The sequence below is a fragment of the Agelaius tricolor genome, unplaced genomic scaffold (assembly GCF_023055355.1).
Source record: "Agelaius tricolor isolate 1412-34295 unplaced genomic scaffold, bAgeTri1.0.p SCAF_8, whole genome shotgun sequence".
In the NCBI taxonomy this organism is placed as follows: Eukaryota; Metazoa; Chordata; class Aves; order Passeriformes; family Icteridae; genus Agelaius; species Agelaius tricolor.
In genome coordinates, this window is record NW_027269268.1 from 9,237,806 (window position 1) to 9,264,993 (window position 27,188).

Genomic DNA, 27,188 nt, shown 5'->3' on the forward strand with positions numbered 1-27,188 from the left:
AGTAATATACATAGACTGAAACTGATTGATGGCCAGATAAACAAGAGCTGTCTGTTTTTCTTTTATGTAACTAAAATAAGCTAGGGAAGGGGACTGGTTTAGGCTTTTGCACCAGCCTTGCTGGTTGCAGTTCTTGATTGAGGAATTTAAAGTGTGCTTTCTCCCACAGGCTGTACCTGCAGCTAGGTAGGTGCCTCATTCATGGGCAGGTTGCTGTGAGACCCTGTGCTGGTACACCTTGGTATGTGGCACACGTTTGCTGTGGTCCTGCAGCAAGGAGCAGGTTGAGATAGACCTCACAAGGGAGAAAATGAGGGCCTGGTGACCATGGAATTAGGGATGTGTGCAGATTCACCAAGGAGCATGATGTCTTGTTTCAGAGCAGGGTATTTGGGACAGGTGAAGCTCTAATGCTGGGTTTATGAGCAAGTTGCTATCACAGGCAGCATTGCTCTTCTGCTTGCAGACCATTTCTGTTTCGGCCTGATTTCCATAATTTTCTACTCCTTCAATCACAGTAGAAGCAATTTGGTCTCTGCAAATAGGGCTTTTTATGTTAAAATTTATTATTCTAATTAAGGAAGCCTATGATGTCCAAGATAATGTTTTGTGTTTGCAGCTCAGTTCCTCATTTATTAATATCCGTGAGTACTTCTCTGTTGTGGCTGAGTGCAGTTTGGATGAGACCATAACACAGCACTTGACAATTATGAAAGAATGTCTGCTAAGGCTAAATCCTTGTCTGTCTAAGGCAGTTTTGTGGTACTTGGGTGTACTGACTGTTTTGGCCTTAAGCACAGCTTAATGAGAAAAAAAAACAAACCAGCATTCTGGTTAAGAGGAGGCATCTCCACACTTGAAAAACCTAAAGAATAAAAAAAATTATCCAGTCAGTCCTTAAGGGGGGTGAGTGTGTGTATTTTTTCTCCCCCAAAAAATATAAATCCCAATTTTTCAGGCAAACAGTAATATTAGAGAGCAATGGTATGTAAAACAAGCAGTTCAAGTGCATTAGGGGATGACAGCACTGTGGAGAAAGCACAGAGAATCAAGGTAACATAGGCAGCATTTGCTCTACTTTTTTTTTTTTAATTTTTTATCTTGGCTCAGTGTCAAGCATGGAGGTTCCAGCTCTTGGAAACCTGTCTTCTGATACTGCAGATTTTTTTGTGTTCTGTCCCATGTTCATGCTTCTCTGTGCATATATTATAAGCAGGTGAGTGGAGGCATTGCAGCAAGCAAGAAAAGTCATTAAGTTTGGCCTTGCAATTGTTACTCTGGTGTTTCTGCATTAATGGCAGTCCATGTTGGCTCCCTTTAAAACTGTGTTAAAGTAAGAGGAGCTTAAAAAAAAGATGCAGGCGTACATGCACGCTGTTTACTGTGGGTCGGCAAACCCCAGGGAGAGGTGTTTCATCATCTGCTGGCTGAGAATTTAAAACCAACACATCCCTCCCCTGTGGAGATAAAGCCCTTGTGAGCACTTAGTTCATTATCATAGTCTCTGTTTTGCTCCCAGGTTCTTTCCTTCAGAGAATCACCCATTTAACAAACCCCTTGTGAAGGGCCTTGGGAAGATCAGGCGTGGTTTGGGCTGGCAGTGGGGAGGGCAGGCTCTGTGCCAGTGCTGTTGGCCATCCTTGGCACCTGTTGAAGGGAGCTCCTGCAGGAGGTGACCTGTGGTTCCCCACCTCTGTGTCAGGAACAGCGCTGGTGACACCACGGGATGGCACCTTTTGGTTGTCTGCTTTCCCTGCCACCTCGCAGGTGGCTGGGATTTGTGTTCTGGGGGAATAAGCATGGCCTTTCACACAGGCAAAAAAAGGAAGAAAAATGTTTGTGTGCCTGACCTGCATTGCTGGGGTGTCTGGCAGCTCAATTTTTCAGGTGATGCTTTGATGTGTGTATTCAGAATGGCTGTGGGACTGTGAATAAAAGACAGTGACTGACCTGAATTTTGGTAAAAAAGCCCAAACAAAACAGGCAGGCAGGTGAGATTTCATCAAGTGCCTGAAGAAATAGATGATAGACGGGCAAATTATTTTTTTTTATCTTTTAAACTGTACAGCTCTCATTTCCCTGAATGTGGTTTAAAGTTGTTTTCCCCTTCCACTGTAAATGATAAACTCTTCCAAGGAGGGGAGCAATCATTTCTACATTGTACTAAGTGCCAGGACACATTGGTGCTTACATAAAGAACGATTGTTTCATCTTTTTTTCCTTTTTTTTGTGTGTGTATATGTCTTCCTACCTGTCTGACATATCTTTTCTTGGCATCCTCCTACCTGTCAGACTTAATGAAGGCTGTTTCTACAGAGGCAGTCTTTTTATTGCACTGTGTTCTACAGCCATGGACTGGGTAGAAGTTGATAAGCAGCTGGGGAAAAGTAGTGGGTAGGTGTCCTGTGCTGAAGAGAAGCCTCTTTGCACAGAGTCATGGAATCAGGTTGGAAAATACAATATAAGATGGAGTCAGCCATAAGCCTAGCACTTCCAAGTCCACCACTAAGCCATGTCCTGAAGAGCCACACCTACACATCTTGTTAAACGCCTCAAGGAGTCCTTCACTTCCCTGGGCAGTCTGTGCTAATGCTCAACAACCATTTCAGTGAAGAATTTTTTCCAAAACTCCCCTGATGCAACCTGAGGCCATTCCCTGTCATCCTGTCATTTCTTACCTGGGAGGAGAGAAGAATCCCCACCTGGCTACAACCTCCTTTCAGGGAGTGGTAGGGAGTAGTAAGGTCTTTCCTCAGCTTTCTTGTCCCTAGGCTAAACAACCTCAGCTGCTTCTCATAGGACTTTACCCTCTAGACCCTTCATCAGCTGTGTTGCCCTTCTCTGGACTTGCTCCAGCATCTTGATATGTTTCTGGTACTGAGAGGCCCAGAATTGAATAGAGAATTTGAAGTGTGGCCTCACCAGTGCCCAGTACAGAAGGACAATCCCTGCCCTGCTCCTGCTGGCTGCACTATTGCTGATCCAGGCCAGGATGCTGCTGGCCTTCTTGGCCACCTGGGCACAGCTGGCTCATGTTCAGCTGCTGTTGACCAATATCCTGTGGGTTCTTTTCCACTGAGTGGCTTTGCAGCCTCCCTCCCCCAGCCAGCAGTGCTGCAATGGGTTGTTGTGACTCAAGTGCAGTACCTGGCACTTGCTCTTGTTGAACGCCATACAGCTGGCCTTGTCCCATCAATTCAGCTTGTCTAAATTGTAGGCATGTTGCTAGCCAATCTGAGAGAAATGCTACCAGCTCCCTCCCCTTTTGCCAACCTACTCTATCATCTATTTTCTGAGATTTCTCTGTTGGTAAGTGCTGTTGCAAAGTTCTGTCTGGAGCCTGCCTTCCAGGCAAAAGGAATAGTTGCCTTCTCCCTCCTCCCATAGACCAAATGTCTGTGATTTCAGTATTGCAGTCCATCCAATGCTCAGGTGAAGATGATGCTGGGGTAGCTTCCCCTCAGCTTCATGATGGGTGAAGGTGACTTTATTTTTTCTCTCTATGTGCCTCCAAACAGTGTGATAAGTTTTGGGCTTTGTGCCCATCTGTGAGCTGAATTCTCACTTGAACTTCCATCTTCAGCTTGTGAGACTGCAGATTTGTACTGCCTATGGCTACTCCCTCACAGGAAGTGTTGCTTACAGGATGCAAACTCCAGAAGCAGATTTAATGTTGGAAAGGATTTTCTGAATAATTTTGTTCTCTTCCTTCCGAGAACCACATGGGCATTTAATGCTCCTCTTAGTCCACAGGAAATGAACTCCAGGTTGGCTCAAAGGACATCTCATGGGAGCTCAGTCTCTGTGAAACACTGATGAAAAGTAAACAGTTTTTTTTGCTGGGATTTTTCTTTTTACTATGGAATGCACATGCAAATCCCTGTTTTAAAAAGAGGGAAGGTTTTTTTGGTGTCTAAGTGCTCCGAACTTCCCCTTTGTTTGAATGCAGAAAAGGAAGCTTCTCTTGGTGTAGCAGCACATTTTATGCTCATGTAGCTGTGCACCACTGTAACATCCAGCTCTTCTCCCTGAGTGTGCAAACATGCACAGAGCCTGCATGGCTGATGAGAGGGCCTTCAATTCATCTCCTTTTCTGCTGCTGTAACCTCTTAGTTCTTCTGCTTTTGTGGGTTTTGCCTGATACTTGGTATTTGAGGTCAAGAACCATGCCTTTTAATCAAGGCTGCAAATCACCTGGTACTTTTTGAGAACTATGTAATAGTGATTTGCTGTCAACCTCTCAAAGCTGCAAAGAAAGTGAAATTCTTACCAGAACAAAGGGTGATCACCTTCTGATGAATAAACTCTCAGGCAGTTAACATAGTAACTATAATGTCTGCAGACATCTGTCCGCTCCCTTTTGCCAGCTCTCCATATGGCACAGACTTTGTAGGCAGAGAGTAAAAAGGCAATTCCCCATGAAAATTGTTGCTGTGTTTCATGGGACCATTCCCTGCTCAGCCACTGCCATGATCCAGCCCTGGAATTGGCTCCTGATCATGTAGAATACGGTGGTGCTTCATAAACAAAGCACTGCAGGGCTTCAGAGTCCAGGAGGTACCTGCTGTCACAGCAGTGTCCAGTGCTCTGCCAAAAATGAAACCGGTTCTGAGGGAGATTTTGCAACTTGTGGAGGCCATTTAGGGTCTTGTGGGTAAGTGTGCTGGTTTTGACTAGGGTAGAGTTAGTTTTCTTCACAGTAGCTGGTATGGATTTGTGCTGAGACAGTGTTAATAATTAATTCAGGGGTATTTTGGCCACTGCTGAGCAGCTCTTGCACAGCACCAAAGCCTCTTCTGCCTCTCACCCCACCTCCACCCAATGAGGAGGCTGTGGGTGCATGAGGAGCTGAGAGGGGACACAGCCAGAACACCTGATGCCAAGTGACATTTCATCCCATATGGCATCTTACCCAGCATATAGAGCTGGGGGGAGAAGGAAGAGGGAGACACTTAGAGAGTGAGAGTGTTTCTCTTCCCAGGTAACCACTGTGCATGATGGTGTCCCGCTTACCTGGGTATGGCTGAACAATTGTCTGCCCATGGGAAACTGAGAATGAATTCCTTGTTTTGCTTTGATTATGTGCACAGCTTTTGTTTTGCCTATTAGAGTGCCTTCATCTCAACTCATGAGTTGTCTCACTTTTACCTTTCCAATTCTCTTCCCCTTCCCACTTGGGAGAAAGTGCATGAGCAGCTATGTGGGGCTTGGTTGTTGTCTGGGATATAAAACCATGACACTAGAAGACACCTGATCTCATGCAGAGGGGGCACTGGGGGTGTTTATTAAGGAATTTTCCATGAGGCTTTTGAGTTTAGTCTGGTGTTCCAAAGGCTGATTCAGGATGTGCTGTGTGTGCCTTTAACCCACTGCATCTTTGTGAAGTAAAAAGGTTTTGAAAGTCACTTTTGCTTTAGATAGCAGGAAGAATGTTTAACAAAAAAAAAAATCTAGAACTAATTAAGAAAGAATGTAGGTAGGTGATGGGATGGAAATTGAGGGAGAAGCAATAAATAAAAGATTGTTTATTTTTAGTTGTTAACACAGAAGTCATCTCTGATGTGCTCTTGCTTGGATGACTTCTGTTGTAAGTTTCTCAGGGGCAAAAACTAGTTAGAATCCATTTGCTTCCATATTGCCAACTTGCTATTGCAACAAATGTGAGAGTTCTTGTGTGTGTGACTTTCTTCTCTCATTTCCTTAGATCCCGAGCAGCAAAGAGATTGCCAGATTGTCTGATAAATAGTTCCAGGAGAACCTGGTCAGAGGGATTTTGTGAGCTCCCGAGGATTAGAGACTGGGATATAAACATCTGCTGCTTTTGTGAATTGGCTTCGTCACCCTCTTGTGGTAGCAAGTTCTCTGGCTTAGGTAGGACAGGGGAAATTTCTTCAAGATGTTTTGATTTACTGCTTTTTAACACTGCTGGGTGACCCTTGATCCCATGTGGAGGAGCCCAGGCTAGCCAAATGACTTTGCACACTGTGACTGATCCCCTTGCTTTACGAGTTATCCAAGTGATGTGTTTCCGTCACATGCAGGATGGAGGGATGCAGGATATCTCGAGTTGGTCTGGTTTTGGTGAGCCAAGTTTTGTAGGAGTGAGGAGGCTTCTTGCTACCATGGAATGTGATAGGAACCCCCTTTGAGGTTGTAAAACTGCTTGTTAAATTAATCCCAACTAGTAACTCAAGGGGTGCTGAGGGAGACACAGTGGGCAGTTCTCTTTGTGGCCCTAAGCAGTGTGTTGGTTTTACACTGACTTTTACAACATGAAAAGAAAGGCTTGAAAGGCTGATAAGGAAATTAATGCCCTGGGTGCTGGGATGGAGGAAAAGCAAGGGAAGACAGGATTTGAATTAGGGGCAAGAAAAGGGAAACAAGTGACTGCTGGCTGCGTTGTAACTGTATTTTGACCCAAACTTTCTGTAGGTCCTGTAAGTGTCAGAAGTCCTTTCATATGTCTTTGAATAGGTCAGCAGTATCACAGGTTAAAATCCAAGAGATTGCTTTATTCAGCTGGAAGGGGGAAGTATTTGAATCATGAGACTTTGAGCACAGGTCATTAGTGCAGAGAGGGGATAAAATAAATCGTGGGAGCCATTAACACAACAGTGATTAAAATATATCATAGTGGTGCCATAATTGGTACCTCGGCTGAGTGAGAAGTGAAGTACTCCAAGCTAGTTGTATTAAGTGTTCATTTCTGAGAGGCTGACAAAGATTTATGGCTTCTTTTCTGTAAGTCCCATTTAGTCTCTGTAGCACTACATCTTTTACTGATGCACATAAGAAACAGTTACTGTTAATGACTGGACCATTTCTCTGAAGGGTATGTTTAAAATCTGATTATTCTGGAGGAGAAGGGGAAGCCTTGTAGACCTTGGGCCAGCTTTTGCTAAGGCTGTGTTGTTTTTAGAGTACCTCTGTAGGTGCTGCTTGACTATTTAAATGCAGTCTGTCCCCTTCACTTGCTGAAGGACAGCAGCCCTGTTCTCCCCACACTTTTTGGCCTGCTGGGGCACTTGGGGCCTCTGTGACGGCTTCAAGGCATTCAATCTCAGATAAAGCATCTTCTGCAAACCATTATTCCTGTCTGCCTGGCCCAAAAGCTGTGTTAGCAATTTAATGGCCTCTTTGGTCAAGGTAATAGGCCCTGGACTGAGGTCTGAAAGCAACATGGGGGACTGATGTGTGCTCTGCTGGGTCTGTGAGAACCTCAGCACTGAGGTCACCATGGGGGCTGAGCACAATGTGCTCATTTTGGGGAGGAGAATGGCTCCTTCAGGGTCATCAGAGGAAAAGCCTTGGGGTCAGGAGTGGCTGAAAGGGCAAGGGACCCTGGTGGTGGAGGGTCTGACACCACCTGGGCATGGTGTGCAGCCCCAAAGAAAAGGTGCTGGTGTCCAGAGGTGCTGCTGCTCTCCACCAGGGAGGGGAGGGAGCAAGACCAGGTAGGGGCCACAGTTACCATGCAGGGCTTCTCCTGAGATGCTGCTGGGAAGCTGGGAGGGTTCCTGTGCAGCCCCTGGCTGCTTCTGCCATTACCCCTGAATTTCTGACTCGCTAAGGAAATGCCTTTGGAGGCCTGTGACACCAGGTCTCCTCCTCAGCACCCTGTGGGGATGCACTCTGCCATAGGAAAGCAGCAGTAAGGTGCTTTCATGTTCCAGGACTTTTGAAAAAAAAAGTCATTAAAAAAGGCTAAAATTTAAAGTTTTGTATGAAAACCTGTATCTATGCACATCATATGTGTGTGCAACTTGCATATACTTTTCAGAAAGAGCAGTGCATTTTATCTGTCAGTACTTGCTGCTGCTGTGGTCTTTGAACTTGTAATCTTCCTAAACATCTCCTGACCCTCCAAGCTGTCTAGCTGGTATTTATTGTTTTACCGATGTGTTTATCCTCCAGTTCTTTTCTAATCCTGCCCTGGTTTTCACCCTGAGACCAGGGGAGCAATGGGGGGAGGGAGAGGAAGGTAAATATGTCCCCAGAAGCCTTTCACCTGGCTGGGAAGAAAGACAGGGACATGCAAGTCTCCAGTGGCTGACAAGCTTATCCATTTCTGGATGCACAATAAAATAAGCCCAGGCATTAATTTTGCCTGGTTTTGTCCCCACTTAGCAGTGTGCTTTGTCTGCTCTCCTGTGTGCTCAGCAGGAGCAGCTTCCAGGCAGGCAGTGCATGTCACAAGTCCATCCAGGTAGCCTCGCTGAGTTGCCTGAGGTTGCTCTAACTAAGGGTTCAGCCTGATAGTTTAAAGAAAGCAGAATAATTTAAAAATAAATTTTTGTTCTTAATGTGTTTTGACAAATGTTTAATGCTACCAAGGGTCCTTGTAATTGTCTGATTTTGACTTCAGGTTTTTGGGAAACATTAATTAGGAGTTACAGTGTCCAGTTTTACATAATGCAAGGCAATGCAAATGTTTCAGAAGGGGAAGAAAGAAGCATGGAAGTGTAGCTGTACAGGATCAATAGGTTCACATTGCTGCTCCTTTGGTTAGTGGCTTCCCAATATTGCCCCTGAGCAGTATTGATCTAATTTTCTCACTGTGGATGCAGCATGGCTTTGCTTTACACCACAGAGACACGAGTTTGATGTTTTCATTTCATAGTGATTTTCATGCAGGCTGCCTTTGAAATTGCTGGCCTTACGGACACAATTACTGGCTTTGTGAAGATGAGCTCTGGCTTTGCTGCTTATCCCTACAATTGTTTCTGTCCTGCCCCGGATAGCCATGTGGTGGTGTTCCTGAGCATTCCTCTTTGTCCCTTTCCTTAGCATGGGGAAAACCTTTTCAGACACTCAATGGTTAAGAAGATAAAGGAATGTGTTTTAAGGGTTGCAGCTTGCTCCATTTCACAAGAACTTTGCTGGTTTAAATTACAGGGAGAAAATGTAGAGGCAGTGAAGGGCTATGAGGACTGCGACGTCCTGGTTTAGTCTTAAGTGTGGTCTGCAGGTATTCTCTGAAACTATGTACGTGACAATGATTTCATTAGGTAGGGTGAACCAGCCTGACTGACATTTTCTCTTAAACTGGATAAAAGCCTGCTGCTCACTGGAAGATTAGTAGTCAAAAATGAATCAGAGGTGCTGGCTGTTTTTGCAAGGAAAGGTAGCATAAATGCTGTGGGAGAGGGAGGCACAAGGAAATCCTGTGGATCCAAAGTACTGTGCTAACCATTTCAGGATTCAATTTTTGTTCTTTTTGAAAGACAGCCCTGAGCTTTACTCCCAATTTATTCCTGACATGAGCTTTGTAGCTATAGTGTTTGCTTGGCCAGGGGTGCCATGTGTGGTAGGGAAGACTTTGCCTCTCCTCTCTAGTTCTGTCATTTGTGGATGAGAATAGCAAGGCCCAGATGAGGTCAGAGAAAGAAGACTCCAGTGAGGCACCTCACTTGTCTGAAAGCTAAATGCTGGTGAGCATATTTCCTGGCAGGTAGGAAACTGAAGTATGTAGGGGGAGCTGAAACACAAGAGAGTCTTGTAGAGAACAGTGCTTGAGCTAATTGTGTGGCAATGGAGGATGGCAGTGCTGGAACATGCTCCACTCCCTCGATTCTCTTCCCTGGTGCCTTTTTGCACAAGGATTGCTGAAGTTGGTGGGGAAGACCAAAGGGGATGTTGCATTCATCGTTACTGCTGATACCTGTGAGTTTGTCAGCAGGGAGCAGCCCCACTCTCTGACTTAGCTGTTTTGGTTTAATTGTGGCTATCTTCTACTTAATTATAAAGGGAATTCTAGGGAGGTCTGTGTCCTCAGCTGTTCTCCACCTTTGGGTTCCTCTCAGTCTTGCCTTACAGTAATAAAAGGCTTGAACTCACGGCAGTGCTTCTGAGGGAAAAGTCAGTGAGTTTGGGGCTAAGCCCTGTGGGGTGCAGTCTCTAGGTGTTTAAAAGGTGGAACATATGCAGGCTGAAGTAGCTTTGGTGGCAGGAAAAAGTAACCTGAAGATGTGTGTGGATTTTGCACTGGAGGAGGATGGGGGAGAGAAGGGATTTGCCCTCTTTCAGAGGGAAGCACAGCAGAAATGGTGGGGGAACCAGGGACATGGAGAGCTCTCCAGCAGCAGCCCTCATTTTCAGCAGCATGGTGGTTCCTCCTGGTTCTCTCAGCTCATAGAACTCTGTCCAGTGGTCTGACCATTTTATGCAAGTGATCTGAGTCATCACATTGCACGTATCTTCTCTGAGTAGAGGGAAAATTGCTTTAAGTTATTGGCAATTTTGAGGAGATGGAAAAAAATCCAGGGATACTATTTTCTCCAGCAAATTGGCTTTCTTAATCAAAATCATGTATCAGCCAGAATGTTTCAACACAACTGAAATCTTCTGTTAAGAGCACCTTAGCACCTTAGTTTCTTAGAATGAAGTGCCATGGATTGAAACATTATCAGAAAAAGTAATTTCTAACCTGGTTAATAGGAAAACCTAATTTTTATAAAATATTGAAATTGATAATTATTTTTAGGAAAATGTAAAATTCAGAAAAAGTAATTTGGATCAGAAATGCTTGGGTAGGAGTAAATCTCTATCTTTTGTGTTCTGAAGGGAGAGGTTACATAATTTTAATTCTCAAGGAGGAGATAAAGGTAACTTTGTCAGGATTTCCCTGATATATGTGCAGGTTGGTTGAGAAGTCCTGGCATACCCAGTCACGTGAGCCACAAACTTCTGCTTCAGAGAGAAATTCAGTTCTGCTGCTGGATAACCCAGCATGATTTCCTTGTCTCTGAGTTGATTAGCTCCTTCCTCTTCAGGTGATGGGTCTTGTAAAGACTCAGGCTTGTAAAACCACCTGATTTTCTTGTGTTTGGGAGTGGACTGTGTTATTCTCAATATTGGAGTTTTTTAAAAACAAGGTAGAAGGGAGGGGAAAACTCTTGGAATTTTCCCAACCTGATTAACATGAAAAGGCATTTTTGTTTTCTGCTGTCAATATGTGGCTGTGGCACTCAACAAGCCCCTCATGGATGAAGAGGATGTCAACCTCTGACATGAGTGGAGCTCTCTGCCAAACATTGCTTTCTCCCTCTAGCTGTGACAAAGTGCTTGTTTGGGTCATCTGTCCCTCCCTTCACTCTGCCAATCTGAGCCCCACATCGGTGGGTTTAATTCCCAATGCAGGAGGAAGAAATAATGCATGAACACTGATAAATTTCTGATAGCAAACTGTCCTGTTTGGACTGGCCTGCTCTCTCACCCTAAGGCTATCTACAGCCTGAAATCTGGCATGCAGTGCTTTGGCTTTTCACATGCAGATTTTGAAGCATTTGATGCTAAATTGTTCCTGGTGATCGCATCCAATTTAGGAATGCTATTTCTGTTTTGTTCCATAATGAGACAGCCCTGGCTGGGCCCTGGGTCTGTGGGCTTGTGTATGAACTGTACTGGCTGTGTTTGCACTGCAAGTGAGCTTTGGGCAAAGGCACTGTTGGATTGTGTGGTCAGAAGGGACACTGATGCCAGGGAGCAATCTACCCCTTCTTGCTCTCAGAAAACAAATTTGAGTCTTCTCTCCATATTTCTGTAACCAGTATAGGGAAAACTCAAATGGAAAAATGTTATTTTGGGGAAAATGAACTTCAGGTATATTGAGCTTTTTCCTTGATTGTAAATTTGGATCTTGGTAAGAAGGTCTTGATCTTGCTCTTAGCTGAAATGCAGTTCTCTTTCAATTCAGGCACTGCCTCTTTGGGGTCCCTTTGCTTTGGAAATGAAACTGGTGTAAATGGAAGGTAAGCAGTGAATGAAAGGACCTTAATGTTAGAATTTTAGCCATCAGTTGGCTCTTTTACATTTGATAGATTTTCCCATCACAGGCAATCTGTGTTCTTGCTTGCTCAGATCCATGCTGATGCCAAGTACTAAACAATGACTCTATCTTTCTGCACAATTTGCCAATTTTGGTTACTTTTGAAGCCCAGTGTTTCTGCTTTAGCCTTGTGAATCTCCCTTATAGGGAGAACAAAATGAACAGAAGAGTGATTTCTTTAGCAAAATATTTAGGATTGATGTCTCTCTGTCATTTATTCCCTTCTTTTATAAACTGCAGTGCTTAGTCCACTTACAGTAAAATAAGTCAAAGTAAAGATGTAGTAAAGAGTTGTTGTTTGTTGTTTACAGTGAATTGCCTTTCAGATAATCAAATGAAGTACTTTATTGCAGTTTCACTTCCAGCTATGACCTTAAATAACCAAGGTTTTACTTGCTGCTTACTAGGCTTAGGGTGATGTTTTCAAAAGCTCTCTCTTGATTGTACATCTTCCTTTACAATCAGCAGGACTTTGCCAGTGACCTCAGATGAGCTGGCTTTTGAAACATTCTCCTGCAGAGGAACAAGAAATGGCGTTTTTCTTTAAAAGGGAACATTTCAGGAGTTACCAAAATTTTCCCTCTTCCCCCCAAATTCATGTTGTCTATCAAGCATAGCTACATTTTGGTGTTTACAGAGTCCCCTGCAAAATATCACAAGAGACAGGCCCATACACCAGATGAATTATCTTGCCTTCTAGTTGCCAGAGGTGCTTAATTTCTTCTTTGGAATTGAATATGACTCCTGCAATTAAATGTTACTCCTCGACTACTGAGATGTCTCACTTTTTTATCTAGGTGGAAGCAAGGTATTAAGAGCAAAATCAGCAGTGGCCTTTGATACCACAAATAAAGGTGTTACTGCAAATTTTACAGCTGTTATACTCAGATACATGGAAATGAGGTTATTTGCTGTTTCCTTATAGATAATGGAAGCTGAATAATTAAGTTCATTGCAGAGTTTCTAGTGGTACAGCCAGTCTGACTGTATTAGATGGTGTTTGATTTTGCCAGATAGCTGTGACTGAGTTAAATGTTTAGAATCCTTTCTTGATTATTCTAAATTCAATGCATACTTAAAAATGTAAAATGTTATGGAAGATTGTTGCTTCAGTTGGACAAGCTACAAATGAGAGCATTGTTGCTGAATGCAATCACTCTCGTCTAGTTTAGTTAAGAGATAAGTTGCAATCCCATGACTTCAGAGGGAGTCAAGTAGGACTCCCAAGTTTAAATGGGGGGGAAAAGCCACTGAAGAATTTCCTGAGTTTAATTTGGGGTTTTCCCCTTCCCATACTTTACATAAGAATTTTCTGGGACTTAAGATAGCTTTCTGTAGTAAAGCCTGCTTTCAGTTTTCTGCTGGCCCTCTCAGTGGGTGTTACTATGTAATAGGTCATTAAGAAATATGTTTGAGCCTTACAGAAGCAGGCCCATGTTATACTGGCAAATTTCACAACAGGTGCATTTTCTCTTTAGGTGGTTGCTACTGATCATCAGCTATGAGGCGTGAAAAGAGGACAAGAGTCTCATAGTCCTTACTCAGCGCCCAAGACAATTCTCTTAAAAAGCACGTTTGTCCTGATTGTCCTCACAATTAATTTCTGCTAGAAAGCACTCAAGGAATTAATTAATTTTAGCCTTTCACTCATCCAAGTATTTTACTGTTTAAAAACTTGATAGTACCCATTAAAAAAGCACACATGCTTGCTGGAGTAAGATTTTCTTCTGCAAAACTTGCTTTTCTTTCGCAAAAAGCAAGTATTTGGCTTTTAAAAATACTTTTTGCAAGAGTTAAGGTGCTAGTCACTTTGAAGAAGAGCTGGTTACCATATATATGTTGTGATGATGCCAAGTTGGGATGCGAGAGCGGAGGCTTCAGCTGGAAGCTCCTGGTGAAATTCCATCCAGGTTTAAATGCTTTGTTTAGTTAAGGTCCCTCTTGTAGTTTCAGCTGAAAATATCTGGCCTTTGTTTCACTTCAGAAGGGAAGAGAGTGTGTGTGATCTCTATTTTATAAATATTTTATCCATGCAGAGCTTCTCATATAAAATGTTTTTTTTGTAGTACCAGGGGAAGTGTTGACTCTCAGCCGTAATGCAGTGGCCCTTTCAGTTTTGAAGTCACTGCTGTGTGTAGTGATGCGATGCTCCTCATTAGGAAGGAGATCAGAGAAACGTTGCAGTCTTTCAGCTTGTGTTTGAGGGGTATTTTCCTTAGGGGTTGGATTGGGTGCAGTTCTGAAGGGCTGCTTCTGCAGGGGTTAAAGAGATGTTGAGTATTTATGACTGGTTTTCAAAGTTGGCTGGAAATGGTCCACTAACTGGCTGAAGCCTGATTTCAGAGTTGAAGGGCACACATAGAAATCCCCTGCCCCTCTCTCTCTACAGCTCTGTTCTCTGCAAAAGAGTGTTTTCATGCCATTCTTTGTTGTTTGGATAATATGAGGGAGGAAGGGGTAAGGAGGAAGAAAGCTGTTTTTTACTGTGAGAATGCCCAAGACCTTTCATAACTAGGCTTTGGGTGATGGTGACCTCTGTTAGTAGAATATAAGTAATAACAAAAGTATCTGTGCAGAAAATGAGTGCAGTAATTAAATCTCTTTCTTTTTATTTCCTCCTCCAAAGATCAAAGAGGATCGACTCTTGATTAATGTGCAACAGAATTCATTAACATAGTAAAATGTGGAAAAACAGGCTATTGGTTATTAGTACACAGACATTTGCTTTAGGGAACTATAAATACTTTTTGTTCACTAATTGACCCTATTGCTTTTGCTATTGTTTCTGTGTATGCAACTCACTGGAGAATACCACACCTAGAAATTTAGATGCAACCTTTATTCTTCTGTATGCATATCTTTTTCTTTTTTTTTTTTTTTTTTTGAAAGTGGTGCAGAATGCTGTTTCTGTGTTCCTGCCTGGCTTTCCCAGGCAGTGTATGCAGGGCTTTGCTTCGCTTGCCCGCTCTTTTTATATGACACCAAGTGCTGTTTATTTTTCTCCTAGCAACCTACTGGGCTGCTCTTTGTCTCTAGGTCTAAAAAGAAGCTTTTTTTCTTTCTTTTTTTTTTTTCTTGTAGGTATGAATGTTTAAGGTTGACTGCTTTGTGTTGAAAAATGTGACAAAATTTCTCACCTACTAATGCTCATTTTTGAGATAGTCCCAAAAGAACAAATTTAGCTAAGATTTTTTTTCAACACAGCAAGGTCAGGGGTTTTTAATAGATTTTACTTCAATCCAGAGTCTTTTTTAATTTGCATTATTTGCTTGAATAATGTAGCCCTCCTAATATTTTCCAAGCCACTTACACTTAACTAATCACTTACACTTATCTTCAGCATAAACCTCATTGATTTTATTTCTCATTGAAAACATCAGTAGTAGCAAATACAATCCTATTGGCTCACAGTCTATTAGAAATAAAATTATATTAAATGTCTTGTGGGGTGTGAAGAGGTTAAATCAAGGAGAGTCATCTGAGAAAGTCGTCCTGGTGTGCAAAACATAAATCTGTTTTATATTTAAACTACGTGTCACCCACCAGCTAAAAATAGCAATGATCATTAAAAGCCAATTTGCTGCTAAACATTAATAGACATTTATTACATCATAACAGATCTGAAAGACAATTAAACTTATCTTTTTCCTAGATAACTCTCCTTTAAAAATGTGTTATCCACCTGGCTTTTGCCATTAATCTCATTTACTAGCCATTTTTGTTCCTCTTGATATTGTGCATATATGCATAGTGTTGTGTGTAAGGTGGTTTCTTGTTGTTGATGTCTTTCAGGAGCAGTACATTTTCAATGGAAAAAGTTGTTATCCCTCCTTATACTGCCTGTTAACTTCCTAATCAGCACAAAAAGTGAAGGAAATTTACAATTTTTTAGAGTAAAACAAGTCATATCTGCTACCATCCATTTGAGAAGAGAATACTAAGCCAAGAGCAGGATAAAAAATGTGGTGGATGCACATTTGCACACAGGAAATACATTACAGTTTTCTGGCTGTTCTCATTGCAATTCCTCAATCAAGAGGTACTTTTTCCCTGTGTTACTCCTGCATATAGTCCTCTTTGCAAGTAGTGAGTGGAGCTGGAGCGAGTCTGAGGCTGAGGAAACCCAGCACTGTCAAAAGTATTGCTTCCTACGAGAAATGCAGTCACGATCCTGGTATTTTTGGTTCATGTGTTGCTATCTGCCAGGTCCCATGAAACAAGCCATCAAAGAGAGGGGGCAAGACTCTGTGCTTCAGCTCAGCATTGCTCAATTCTCTGTGGCTGTTGATGTCTTTAACCTTGGTAGCCAAAGAACTGTGGGGCCAGCTGGGCTGTGAAGGAGAGTGCCCCAGGGTGGGCACAAGTCAGCCTTTTCCTCCTTTTCTGAATTGCAGGGCTCACAAAAAGTGGTCCACTGTCATCTTTCTGAGTAAGAAACTTCTCTGACATAATGCTGCTTTTGGGTGAGCAAACAGCTGTTCCTGGCTGATGTATAGAGGGGAAGAGGCTGCTAATATGAGCTCTGGGCTGCCTCCTGATGGATTCAGGCAAAAGGGAAATGGCTTCTCCCTGCACACCTCAGCAAAAAAAAATCCCATCGATGTAGTGAAGGTAAATGTCACTAAACTTTCTCTATATATATCTGCAGCTGCTTGTCAGTCTGGAGCAATGCAAGTTAAAGAGGTCCTTTCCTGCCAGGAAGAGGAAAGGAAGAAAATTAAAGGTGGTATGAAGCAGAGAGCAGGGAGAGAGAGCTAGGGAGGATAAATGAATATTGAAAAGTATTTTAAAGGCTGCATCCAGAGGCGTTTAGGAGTAGTCCTTCTCTGGTCCCAATATCTGACTTTACTTCCCCTCTTTGAACTCTCATGGAATTTTCTGTCCCTTCAGTTGGCTGATTTTCTCCTTGGAGGCTGTCGCTTCCTCATGTTAAAGCAAGACCCTGTGCAGGATCTGTGCCATCACAATTACAGTCATAGTAAGGCTCTTGAAGAAATGGGGCCAGGATGTGTGGGAGAGGTGATGCCTCAAAACATAAGCTGAGTTTATGGTAGCAAAGGGAAATTAAAATTATGCTGACCCCGGTGATAAGTTTGCATTTTCAGTGCACGCACCACACGTGTTTTATTTGTCACAGAAGAATTGCCGAAGGCTCTATGGAATGCAAATAAGCATTGTGAGAGTATTGTCAGACCCAGACTTTCAACATCCTCTAACATTCACAGGGGAAAAAAAAAAACCACAAAAAACCGAGATTTGATTAAAAGTCATGTGAATTTCAAATCAAATATGTTGAATTATGTTTATTTACCACCGGTTTACTGAGCCTCTGAGCTGTGCCTGGGTCCTATTTTTAAGCTTCTTTCTGCAAGGAGAAATTTACTTGAAAAGAAAGCTGAAATTTTTATTATTGCAAGGAGCTGCCACATATTGAGTTTTGCAATGAAATCATAACTGTTGGCAATACTGTGAAGAGTGCTTGCTTATGCATTATTTTCCCTCTATAAAGATGTGCTATCAACTAAAACATTTGAGGAAGATGGGTGTATTATGTAGGTATAATAAATTTCTGAGAAAGATCTTAACACCTCCCCAGAATTTTTCAGAAGATTGTTGCAATGATTGCTGATGACATAGGATTGTTCCAGGTGGTCAGAAGTTGATGGTGCTGTGCAGCTTGTGTGAAGAGCTGCATAGCTTTTTCCCAGTATTTGCAGGGGTTATTTTGCCCTGATGGCTTTGGAGTGGAGGGACTGACATGCTTCTTGCCAGCTGTGATGTGCTTTAGCAGGTGGTGCTTAACCAGCGAGAGTACCAAGTTTTTTGTAATCAGTTTTCAGAAAGCCCGTTGATCTGGGGTGGTAATGCAATACAAACATTTGCATATTTTACCACATCCTCACATGATACTCTGCACCTTTTGAAATTTTGCATGTGTTATCATATATTTGCACACACGCAGGGACCTTGTGAATGGTGTACTTTACTCTTAAATCTGTGATGAATTACATTGCCAAGGATAACCAGCAGGCACTTAAAGAAAGTCTGGAACATTCAGTAGCTGTGATATTCAGATGTACAATTCAGTACATTCTTTCTCAGCTTCTAGACCATATTTTCAAGACTCTTAACTTTTCTCTGTTACTTCCCCCCATCCTTCCATGTGTAGTCACAAGATGTGTGAACGGCCTCACTCTTAGTATAATTATATTTTTCTGCTAAAATTGCTTTGATTCTGGATTGAATGGGAAAACCAAAAAGCAGCTGATAGCTCAAGTTCCCCTTTCGACCTCTGGAACAGCACAAAAGCCTCTATTTCACCTACACAGGAAAAAACCCCAAGAACTACTATATTCAGCTGATCTGTATTTGGGTGTGCTTTCATCAAAGGCTTGATTAATCTGAAATGAATTAACTCAGTTAACACTTGAGAGTTATTTTGCATCAAATCCCGCAGAACATCTAAAGAGCTCTTTGTCACTTTGAATTATAGCCTAAACAGGTGGTTGATGAGCCTGGTTTGAGCTGAGAGTGGCTCCTTGCTGCACTGGCCTCTCTCCTCAGGGAAGCGTAAGTAGCACTGCAGTGATACCCGAGAATCCAGGATAAACACTAACTTATTAGATCTTGTTGCTATTGTTGCGTGTTTTTAAAGTTTTTGAAATTAGTTTCCAGAGTGCTACATCAGGTATAAGGGTGGAAATAACAAGCAGAATGGTCTTGGGTTGGTTATCAAACAAGATGGATGAAATGAATTTTAATGTACAGGAATGGCAATTCAGTGCAATAGAGGTGCAAGTGCTCATTTTAAATCTTTCTTGGAAGAAGTGACTTAGAAATACTGTGTCATTTTGCACATACTGGGGGAGAGGGTTGAGTCATTTCCTTCAGGGTCCACGAGCACAGCAGAGGTGTGAGAGCAGAAGCAGGTACATGCAGTACAGAAAGAGGACGTGTAGATGTGAGCAGTTTGAACCACAAGCTGCTGTGTCCTGTCACCCTAAGAAGGCTCCCTGGCTCTCTCACAGTGCTTCCTCACATCTGGCAAACTTGAAAGATGAAGAGCTAAAAGCTGTGGACAACTCTCATTATTTTGAGAAACAAAAGTGTTTTTTTCTGAACTCAGTGAGAGCTCTGACTTGATAAGTATTTGTGGTATAGGATGAACATTCTCCTGGGCTGAATGCAGACAGAGATAAAAGTTTACAGACAATTCAGTTTGTCTCAGAAACGTGTTCCTGACTTCTTAAAAATGCACACAGAAAAATCTGTCCATCAATGACTATGTAGCAGTAGCTTCAGTGAGTGGCTATGAGTGAGAATGCATGTGGAAATGCCAGGAATGCAGCTTGCTCCTGCCCTGCTCCCCCTGTGTTTTACAGTTGTTAATGTCTGTGTAACCTTTTACATAGCAGGCTGGGTTGCTGCCACCACAAAGTGACCCAGGGAGACACATCCTGAGTACCTGACAGGGAAAATGTATTGAAATAGGATAAAGGTGGAAAGAGACTGGAGGAGCAGAATTTTTCCTTTTTAGCAATGTTGCAAAATATAAACAAAATAAGTTGCAAACAACTTAGGGCCAAATGTATTGAAGAAATTTTTTGTTTAGTCCTTCATAATGGGAGTGGAAATAGAGCTCATTCTCTTACTTATGGAAATTTTCTAACATTAAATTGCAGTTAATTTAATTTTGCAGATATTGCATGTTTTATTTTTTTCTTGCTGGGTTATTTCTCTTCCCTCTCTTAACAAAATTCTGAATATGTTGCCTGAAATAATCTCAAGTAGCAGATGCTGAGAATGGGGAGTTACACCCATGGTTCCAGCTTGGATCATCAGCTTCGAGGAGTTTAATTACTTCCAAAATTTTCCCCTCGTAAATAGAGAATTTAAATGATATTTGTTTGAAACATCACACTTATTTCCTACTTAGTCGGTGACTTTTGTCAGAGGAGGAGAATAAGTGCTGGAATCTTTATTCTGTAAAGAAATAGAAAGCAATCCTTGTATCCTTGATTTGTTTAAGTTAGTTTTGCTCTCCATATTTTCAGGGATGGGAAGGAAATTGCTGCAGGTAAAACTGGATAAGAAAACCCCAGCATTCTTATCTGGCTTTTGCTCATGGGCCCCTTTGTAAGAGACTCTCTTCCCTCCCCTGGCTGCCTAGAAAATGCTGGATACCTGGAGCAGCTTTTGCCGTGTGAGAAGGGTAGGGAACAGCTTTGTGCAGGTGCAAATGCTTGTGTTTGGAAGAAGGCAGTAATTAAATGGAGTTCTGACAGGTTTGGCTTGCGCTGCTCTGAATTCTGCTTTGAATTCAGCCTATCTGTTCGCTCACCACATGAACTGGTTTCCTTTTCTTTTTCACCCTCCCTGTAGACTACCGACAGATGAGCTCAGAAAATGCTCCATGTGCTGCTTGACATCAACTGCTGAAGAACAGACTTGGGTAGATGTTGAGATTGTCAGTGTATCTATAATGCTCTTTTATGAGCAACGCCTTGATGAATACTTCACTGCTCATCTCTTCTCTACGAGGCCTTAGTTTCCTTTATTTAGCTTTCTCCTATTCTGTCAGTAGCACTTTGAGCTGGATTTTTGGGAGAAGCCAGCATGCAGTTCTGGTTTGGGTGATGCAGCAGATCAGACTGTGAAGGTGTCAGGGGCAGCCCTTTGGGCATAAAGGTCAGTGAGCAGAAGAACTTTGTCTTAAATCAATGCAGGCTGCATCATCTTTGTGGTTAAAGTCTGAACCCCTTAAGTCAGGCTCTTAAATTTTTCACTGTGATAGTGTATCCCTTTCTTGCATCAATAAATGTAACACTCTGCATTACAGTTCACAGATAGTGAAGTGTTTTCTCTAGTTTTTCTCCTTGGCTGTACTTTACCTGGAGGTAATCCAACAATGAAGTGAATTTTGTTTTGCAGGCCTCTTTCTGCTGCTCGTGGGAGTTGAGTGACCATTAAGAAAAAGGCTTGTTCCACTCATTTCCTATGTAGCTGTTTCCCTGCAGATACCCATTTCTCAAACACACTGTGATTATTTGATTAGATGAAACACAAACCCACCCAGAACTTTGCAGCATTCCAATGTTCTTGGTTAATCTAGTGGTGCCCTGTGTTGTTAAACACAGCTGGCATGTCTCCAGACACATTGTGTATTTGGTAATATTTGTGTGTGAGCTTGAGTTGAAGGCTTTGCAGAAGTTTAAGGGGAAGGGTGTGCAGACACCACCTGACAGGTCACATCTCTGGTGTGTTCTCCTCTGGCAGGAAGGATGGCAGGGCAGAGAGTATTTGGTCAGATTTACAACTGGAGTAAATGGTGTGTAATGACGAGCTAGTCCTGTTGTCTCTTTTGCACAGGAGCTTTGTGACTCAATAATGTACTTTCCAGGAGGATAAAATGTTTGTTTGTGGCTTTGGTGGTTCCAAGACATTAGTTCTCAAAAATTAGTGTTTGGACTTTGTAGAGTGTGAATGCTTTGCTCATTCAGCCTCAGCCCGTGAGATGATAGGAAAAAAAAATTTCCGCATCCTATCATGCAGGAATGTATAGACAGATAAAAAAAATTTAAAGGGCTCTGTGTAAGTATTTTGCTGACAATTATCCCTTTTCTGGGCTAGAGAGCCTAATTAATTTGTGGCTGCTTCAGTTATACCCAAAACCCTTTTACTGCGCCATAATGTTATCTCTTTCTAACAGGCTTAGATTATTCAGAACTGATTCAGTTTAAACAAATAGAAATCGAAAACAAACCTTCGCTCCTTCACTGCCTGACTGAGCTTTTGCTTCAGGGAAGTGTACCTGTGCTTAGATAGCTTTCACCCATCTCTGTATGCCTTTTAAAATTTTGTAGCACAAAAAGCTTCTCACTTTTAAAACTTTACAGAGGATGCCATAGAAAAAGCATGCATAAATAATGGCAGTGCTGTAGTTTGATGTGTACTGGTAGCCTACTAAAATATAGATGGAAAACTTGACCACTGTTTACAATGTACAATTTAAAATATTCATGAGGCTCTTCCCTATTTGAAAAGCAGACTTTTATTATTATCAATGACCATTTTGATTAGTCCCAGCTAGAGCAAAGTTTTAATTTCAAGGATGTCTATAAAGAAACCACTTGACTTCAGATTGACCTTGGATTTTTAGTAACCCCACATACAGAGATGAGAAAAAAAGCTATGGAAACTAAATGCTACATTTGAGTGAACAAATAGCAGGGACAGACTGGGGAGGAGAGTCAAGTGAGAAAATAAAATCTTGGCAGTGCAAGATATATTTATTAAAAAAAAATGCAGCTTCTTTATAGACTTTGGTTCTGAACAATATGGGGTTTTATTTACTTGATCAGTAAAGATAGGAAGCAAAACAAAGGCCACTTTGTCATGCCAGACTTTCAGAAATATACCCGCATCACAATGGCATGCAGCACAGTTTTTTCATACAGCTTTTTGGCTCAGACTTGGTTTTGGGTAAGAACAAAAGTTGGCAAAAACAGCTTCTGTGCTCAGAGAAGAATAACTTCTGTTGATCAGAGATTTTTGGAGAGATTTTTAATTAGACCAGTACTGTGAAGACTGCAGAGTCTAAGGAGTTCAAAACAGATATGTAAAGTACTTTTCAATTCCTCATATTTCCTCATCATTTCAGAGTCAGTGGGGAGCTAAGTCTCAAACTGCTGCCGCAGTTTAACTCTGTGTAGTTGTTTTTTTCCTGCCAAGTTTGAGTCACCGTGGCCATCCAGCCCCTTCTGGAGAGATTAAAATGATGGAAAGCTGGAATACGTTCTCCAGTTAAATGAGCGAATGTTTCTATTCAAGCGCGGATTCAGATTTCCCCGCGCTTTCCTGTGAGCGCGTGGGATGGACGAGACCATTACGTTTAATTCCTCAATAAATTGAGGAGTTGAGTTATACAGTAAATAACTGCAGAGCTCGACTAGCAGTGAGTAGACAGTAGCTGCTTGCAGGATAAGGGTGACTTTGGGCTCTGCTTGGGTTCAAAGCCTGGTCCAGATGCAGTGATTAAAAGCCATACAGGTCGCCCTAAACAAAGAGAGGCTTTCTGGAATATCATCAGTGGAAATGCTCCCGAGCCTTGGTACTAATCCCACTGCCTGGCCTGCTATCTTGCCATTAGCATCCACCTCGGAGGCACATCAGAAATGCAAAAGGAAGGGAGAAGTCTCAGCTTTTTTGTTCAAAACTGCTGTCTGGGGCCCTCTTTTGAGAGAGGAGGCAGAGCACTGGTTATCCACCAACTGGTTCTCTGCACAGGCCTAAGTTTTAATTCCTGTTTTATGTAGGAATGTGCATGCGTCTGAAGGGCCAGGGAGTGGGGAAGACACATTTGCCTTTACAGCTGCTGGCAGCAAAGAAATGCAGCAAGACTTGATTGAAAACATCTATCTTACTGTTTTACTAACTGCAGTTTTTTTTTTTCCCTTTCTCGTTTGTAGGTCTCAGACTCTGGATACTGGCTGTGGGATTTTTTTTTTATTATTATTATTTTTGTTTGGTTTTTTCCCCCTTTTTGGATGTGAATTGAAGGCCAACAACAGTTGAAGTGTTGAAAGCAAGTGCAGGAGGACACTCACCTTTTTATTTGAACCCTTGTTTGCTGGGATACTTTCAAGCTCTCCTTCACAGTCATGTGGTCATCACAGCTGCTGTTCTTCACAATGCTCTTAACACCGTTTGCCCATGGTGAGTGAGAGATGGTGTAAATGTGCCTGGGGGAAGGGAAGAGAAGAGAAAATAGCAAGGATTTTGTCTGTCTTTTCCTAATGGTGTGGGTTTTTTTACAGGATGTTGATTTCTCTCCCTGCTTGCACCTCATGTCTTTGAGATTCCCAGGTTGCATTATGACTTAACTACTGAAACAAAGAACTCTGGTGACACATAAAGGCTTCTTTTTCTGAGTTTAGCTGCTACATTAGACATACTTTTTCTTCCTTTTTCTTGGGGAAAAATGGATTTATTACCAAACAAATCAGAGTAGGGCAATGAGAAATAAAGACAAATTGTAAAAATGCCATCCACCCCACCTCCCTTCTTCCTGAAGTGAACTTATCCCCAGTTGTTTCTACCTCCTGCCCTGCACCAGTACAGGGGCACAGGGAATGGGAGCTGTGTTCAATTCATTACATCTTGTTTCTACTGCTCCCTTCTCCTCAGAGGGAGGAGCCCTCACACTCTTCCCCTGCTGCAGCATGGGTTCCTCCCAGGGGATCACTCGTCCTGCCAGCGAACCTGCTCCAGCCTGGGCTTCTCTCTCCACACAGCCACAGCAAGGCTGCAGGGGCACAGCTGCTTCACCTCCAAGGTCTGCAGGGAAATCCCAGCTCTGGCACGTGGAGCACCTCCTGCCCCTCTTCCTTCACCGACCCCTGTCTCCAGAGCTTTTTCTCTCACAAAGCAGCAGCTTTGTCCCCTTTTTTGGCTATGTTATCCCAGAGGCTCTACCACAGTCCCTGATGGACTCAGCCTTGGCCAGTGATGGGTCTGTGCTGGAGCCAGCTGGCATTGGCTCTGTCACACATTGGGAAAGCTTCAAGCAGCTTCTCACAGAAGCCACCCCTGTAACCAGCCCCTCCCTCCCCAAAACCTGGCCATGCAAATGTAACACAGAGCTGTAGCAGAAAAATTTGATCTGTTTTATTAGTCAGGAAACTCTTAAGTGAAATGTGACACCTGTAATTCTTTGAAATAAGATTTTGAGGCCTGTTGGGTTCTTTTGATATGAGAAACCCAAGAGTGTGCTCTAGAAGTAAGCTGCCAGGTTTCCCAAGTGCTGAAGGGCTGAGGAGCTCCTATTAGCAGTGATGGTTACTAAATGCTCAGGGCAGAACTTTGGAAAATCTGTCTGCCTGATTCTTCTGATGCTTAAATGGAAGGTGAACTCTGCCAAGGATCTCATTTTAATTAAAGGCCAGTGGAAGCACGTCTGTAAATGACATGACTCCCTGTATGTAAGCTGTGGGCCCCTGCTTTTAAAATATTCATCAGGCTTTTTGAGCTTTACCAACTGATCCTTTGTGTATGTGCTAAAACACTGGAGGAAATTTTACAGAAAAGGTGATGGAAAAAAAAGAAAAAATATGATTGGCTGAACATGTCTATAGAGCACAACCTGTCTTACATAACCTTTGGGGACAAAGGCTATCTGTACTATTGTTCTTCAAGCAAGACTCTTCCTCACTGACTTGAAAATTAGAATGAGTGTTTAAACGGAGTTGACCAATTAGGGTGGAAAGAAAGAGCTGTTCAGAAAGGTGCTCTCCAATCCTCTCCAGGAAAGTTAAATGCTAAATGTTTTGTAAATCTTTATAATTAAGTAGTATTAACAGTGAAAGCAATTATTAGTTTAAATATGCCTCTGGCAGTTTTGTTTAAGATTCTCAGCGCCGCTGTAGCTGGAAAGTCCTGCCTGGTAGTCCCAGTAAATGAAAATGTCCCAAGTATCCTAGGAGTCATATTATAGTACAGATGAGCAAATGCCAGAGGTGCAGAAACTATGTCTGGAAATATTTCTACCCTTTATGCTCCTCTCCAGACTAAATGTATAGGGTGTTTGCTGTGGTGGTAAATTTGACCATCACCCACCTACCCAACACCCACATTATCTGATCAGCTGCTGGTGGAGGTGTGATAGCTGTCTTTGAACAAGGGAGGGAGAGCACCCTTGGTCTGAGCCAGAGAACTTCATTTGGCTTTCCCTGTTCTGATCTCTGAGTGGCCAGGATGCAGCTTCCATCTCAGCACTGTGGCATGCTGTTTAAACACATGCCACAACCTCACCTTCCTTATAAAAATAGCCTAGTTAAGCCCTGTTTTGGGTTTTTTTTCCCTTTTTTTTTTTCTTTTTTTTTTTTTTTAATGTTCTTTTTTAGTAATCCCTTTTCACTGCATGCAGAAGGCATTCAGAATTTATGCTTAACAGGAATCAAGCATTTGAGTTCCTCTTTCATGATCTGGAATGGCTCCTGTACTGTAGTGATTGCTGGAGATGATATGAGCTACTTTTTCAGGCTGAGCTTGCTACATCTCATTCCCTTTTTGAGTTCCCTGACACAGCCTCTTCATCCATAGTGGTAGCTGCATTACAGACAGATTTCTTAGACCAGTGATCTCATAAATTGGAGAGGTGGTGATGGTGTTTTGGGGTTTTTTTGAGGGGGCTTGGTTTGGTTTTTTTTGTTTTTTTTTTTGGTTTTTTTTTGCTTTAGTGTATCATTTCTTGGAGTAGATTGTGTATCTTGGGCTGTGATGACAGGTATGGAGTCAAAGGGTGTATACTTCAGTGATCTGGAAGATGAAAAGTAATCTTCCAGAATAGTGCCCTGGTACAATGTCATCTTGTTGATAAGCTGTAGAAATCATAAAAGGGGAAAAGGTCATGAGTCCTTGCATTTCCTCAGTGATGATGTTAATCTGCTGCATCCAAAATACACAGGCACAGCACTGTCTAGTTTTGCTCAGACTGCTTTGAATCATAGCTCACCAAAAAACCTGAACCATGTGAAATACTTAAGGTAATAATAGATCTGTTTAGTGGCTGCTATCTTTACTGTTACCCTCGACTTGAATGGGAAATAGCTCCCAATTTATGCCACAACCTGGAGCAGTGTAGAAGCCCCCCCCCCCAAAAGCTATCCCTACTCCTAAGCTACAGCAAAGCCTGTAAATCCATTTGTAGCCTAAAACTAAACCTGTTATACAAAATCAGAGAATTACACAAGATAGACTGAAATAATGCCAAGGAGTAAAATAAAGCCATCAGCAATAACAATAAAAGCAAAGCCTTTTTTGTCCTTTGCAAGGGCTTTGCTAAGGGGACAGGACTTTTGCCCCCCTTTGGAAGCTTTTCCCAAAGCATCTGAAGGTCTGGACCCTGGGAAAGCGCTGCTCGGTTTGTGTTTCCCCCCACGTACACCTGAGCAAACGGATCCTCTTTCCCTGTGGCAGGTGGATTTCCAAGAGGCATTTTCTGGAATGAGCAGCTGTTCTCTTCCTCAGCCTTCCTCCCCTTGACCCCAAACAGAGCAGATTTCTCTTCACCCACAAATGAACGTGTCAAAAGTTCACTTGAAATGAGATGGACATGACAGGCAGCAGCTCAGTTTGCGAGCCTGGAGAGATGTGCACCTGCTCTGTCACATTGCTGTCGTGCTCCTGTGTGGCTCAGAGCTGAGATTTAAGACTTCCAGACTGCTGGACAAAAATAATAATAGAAATAAAGGGATTCAGAGCTGCATGCTGTTAGGAGCAGGATGGGAAGGATAGCGCAATGATCGCTGTGGGGTGAAATTTTGCACGTCTCCAAACAAGTAACTTATTTTAGGCTCTGGAA

The 27,188-nt window shown here is 42.5% G+C and overlaps 1 protein-coding gene across 24 annotated transcripts in view; it reads left to right on the plus strand.

The window, feature by feature from the left end:
- ADGRL3 (adhesion G protein-coupled receptor L3) overlaps positions 1-27,188 on the plus strand; it is a 493,463-nt gene that overhangs the window by 152,100 nt on the left and 314,175 nt on the right. For 22 of the 24 annotated variants that reach the window (XR_011679905.1, XR_011679904.1, XM_071431603.1 and 19 more), the window contains exon 3: positions 23,296-23,542. Coding sequence is in view for 22 of the 24 variants with exons in the window: in XM_071431603.1 (XP_071287704.1) it covers positions 23,488-23,542 (55 nt within the window). In the remaining 2 variants the exon portion in view is untranslated. Of the gene's footprint in view, positions 1-11,695; positions 11,751-23,295; positions 23,543-27,188 lie in introns of all 24 variants that reach the window. The other 2 variants (XM_071431584.1, XM_071431587.1) reach the window with 1 other exon arrangement.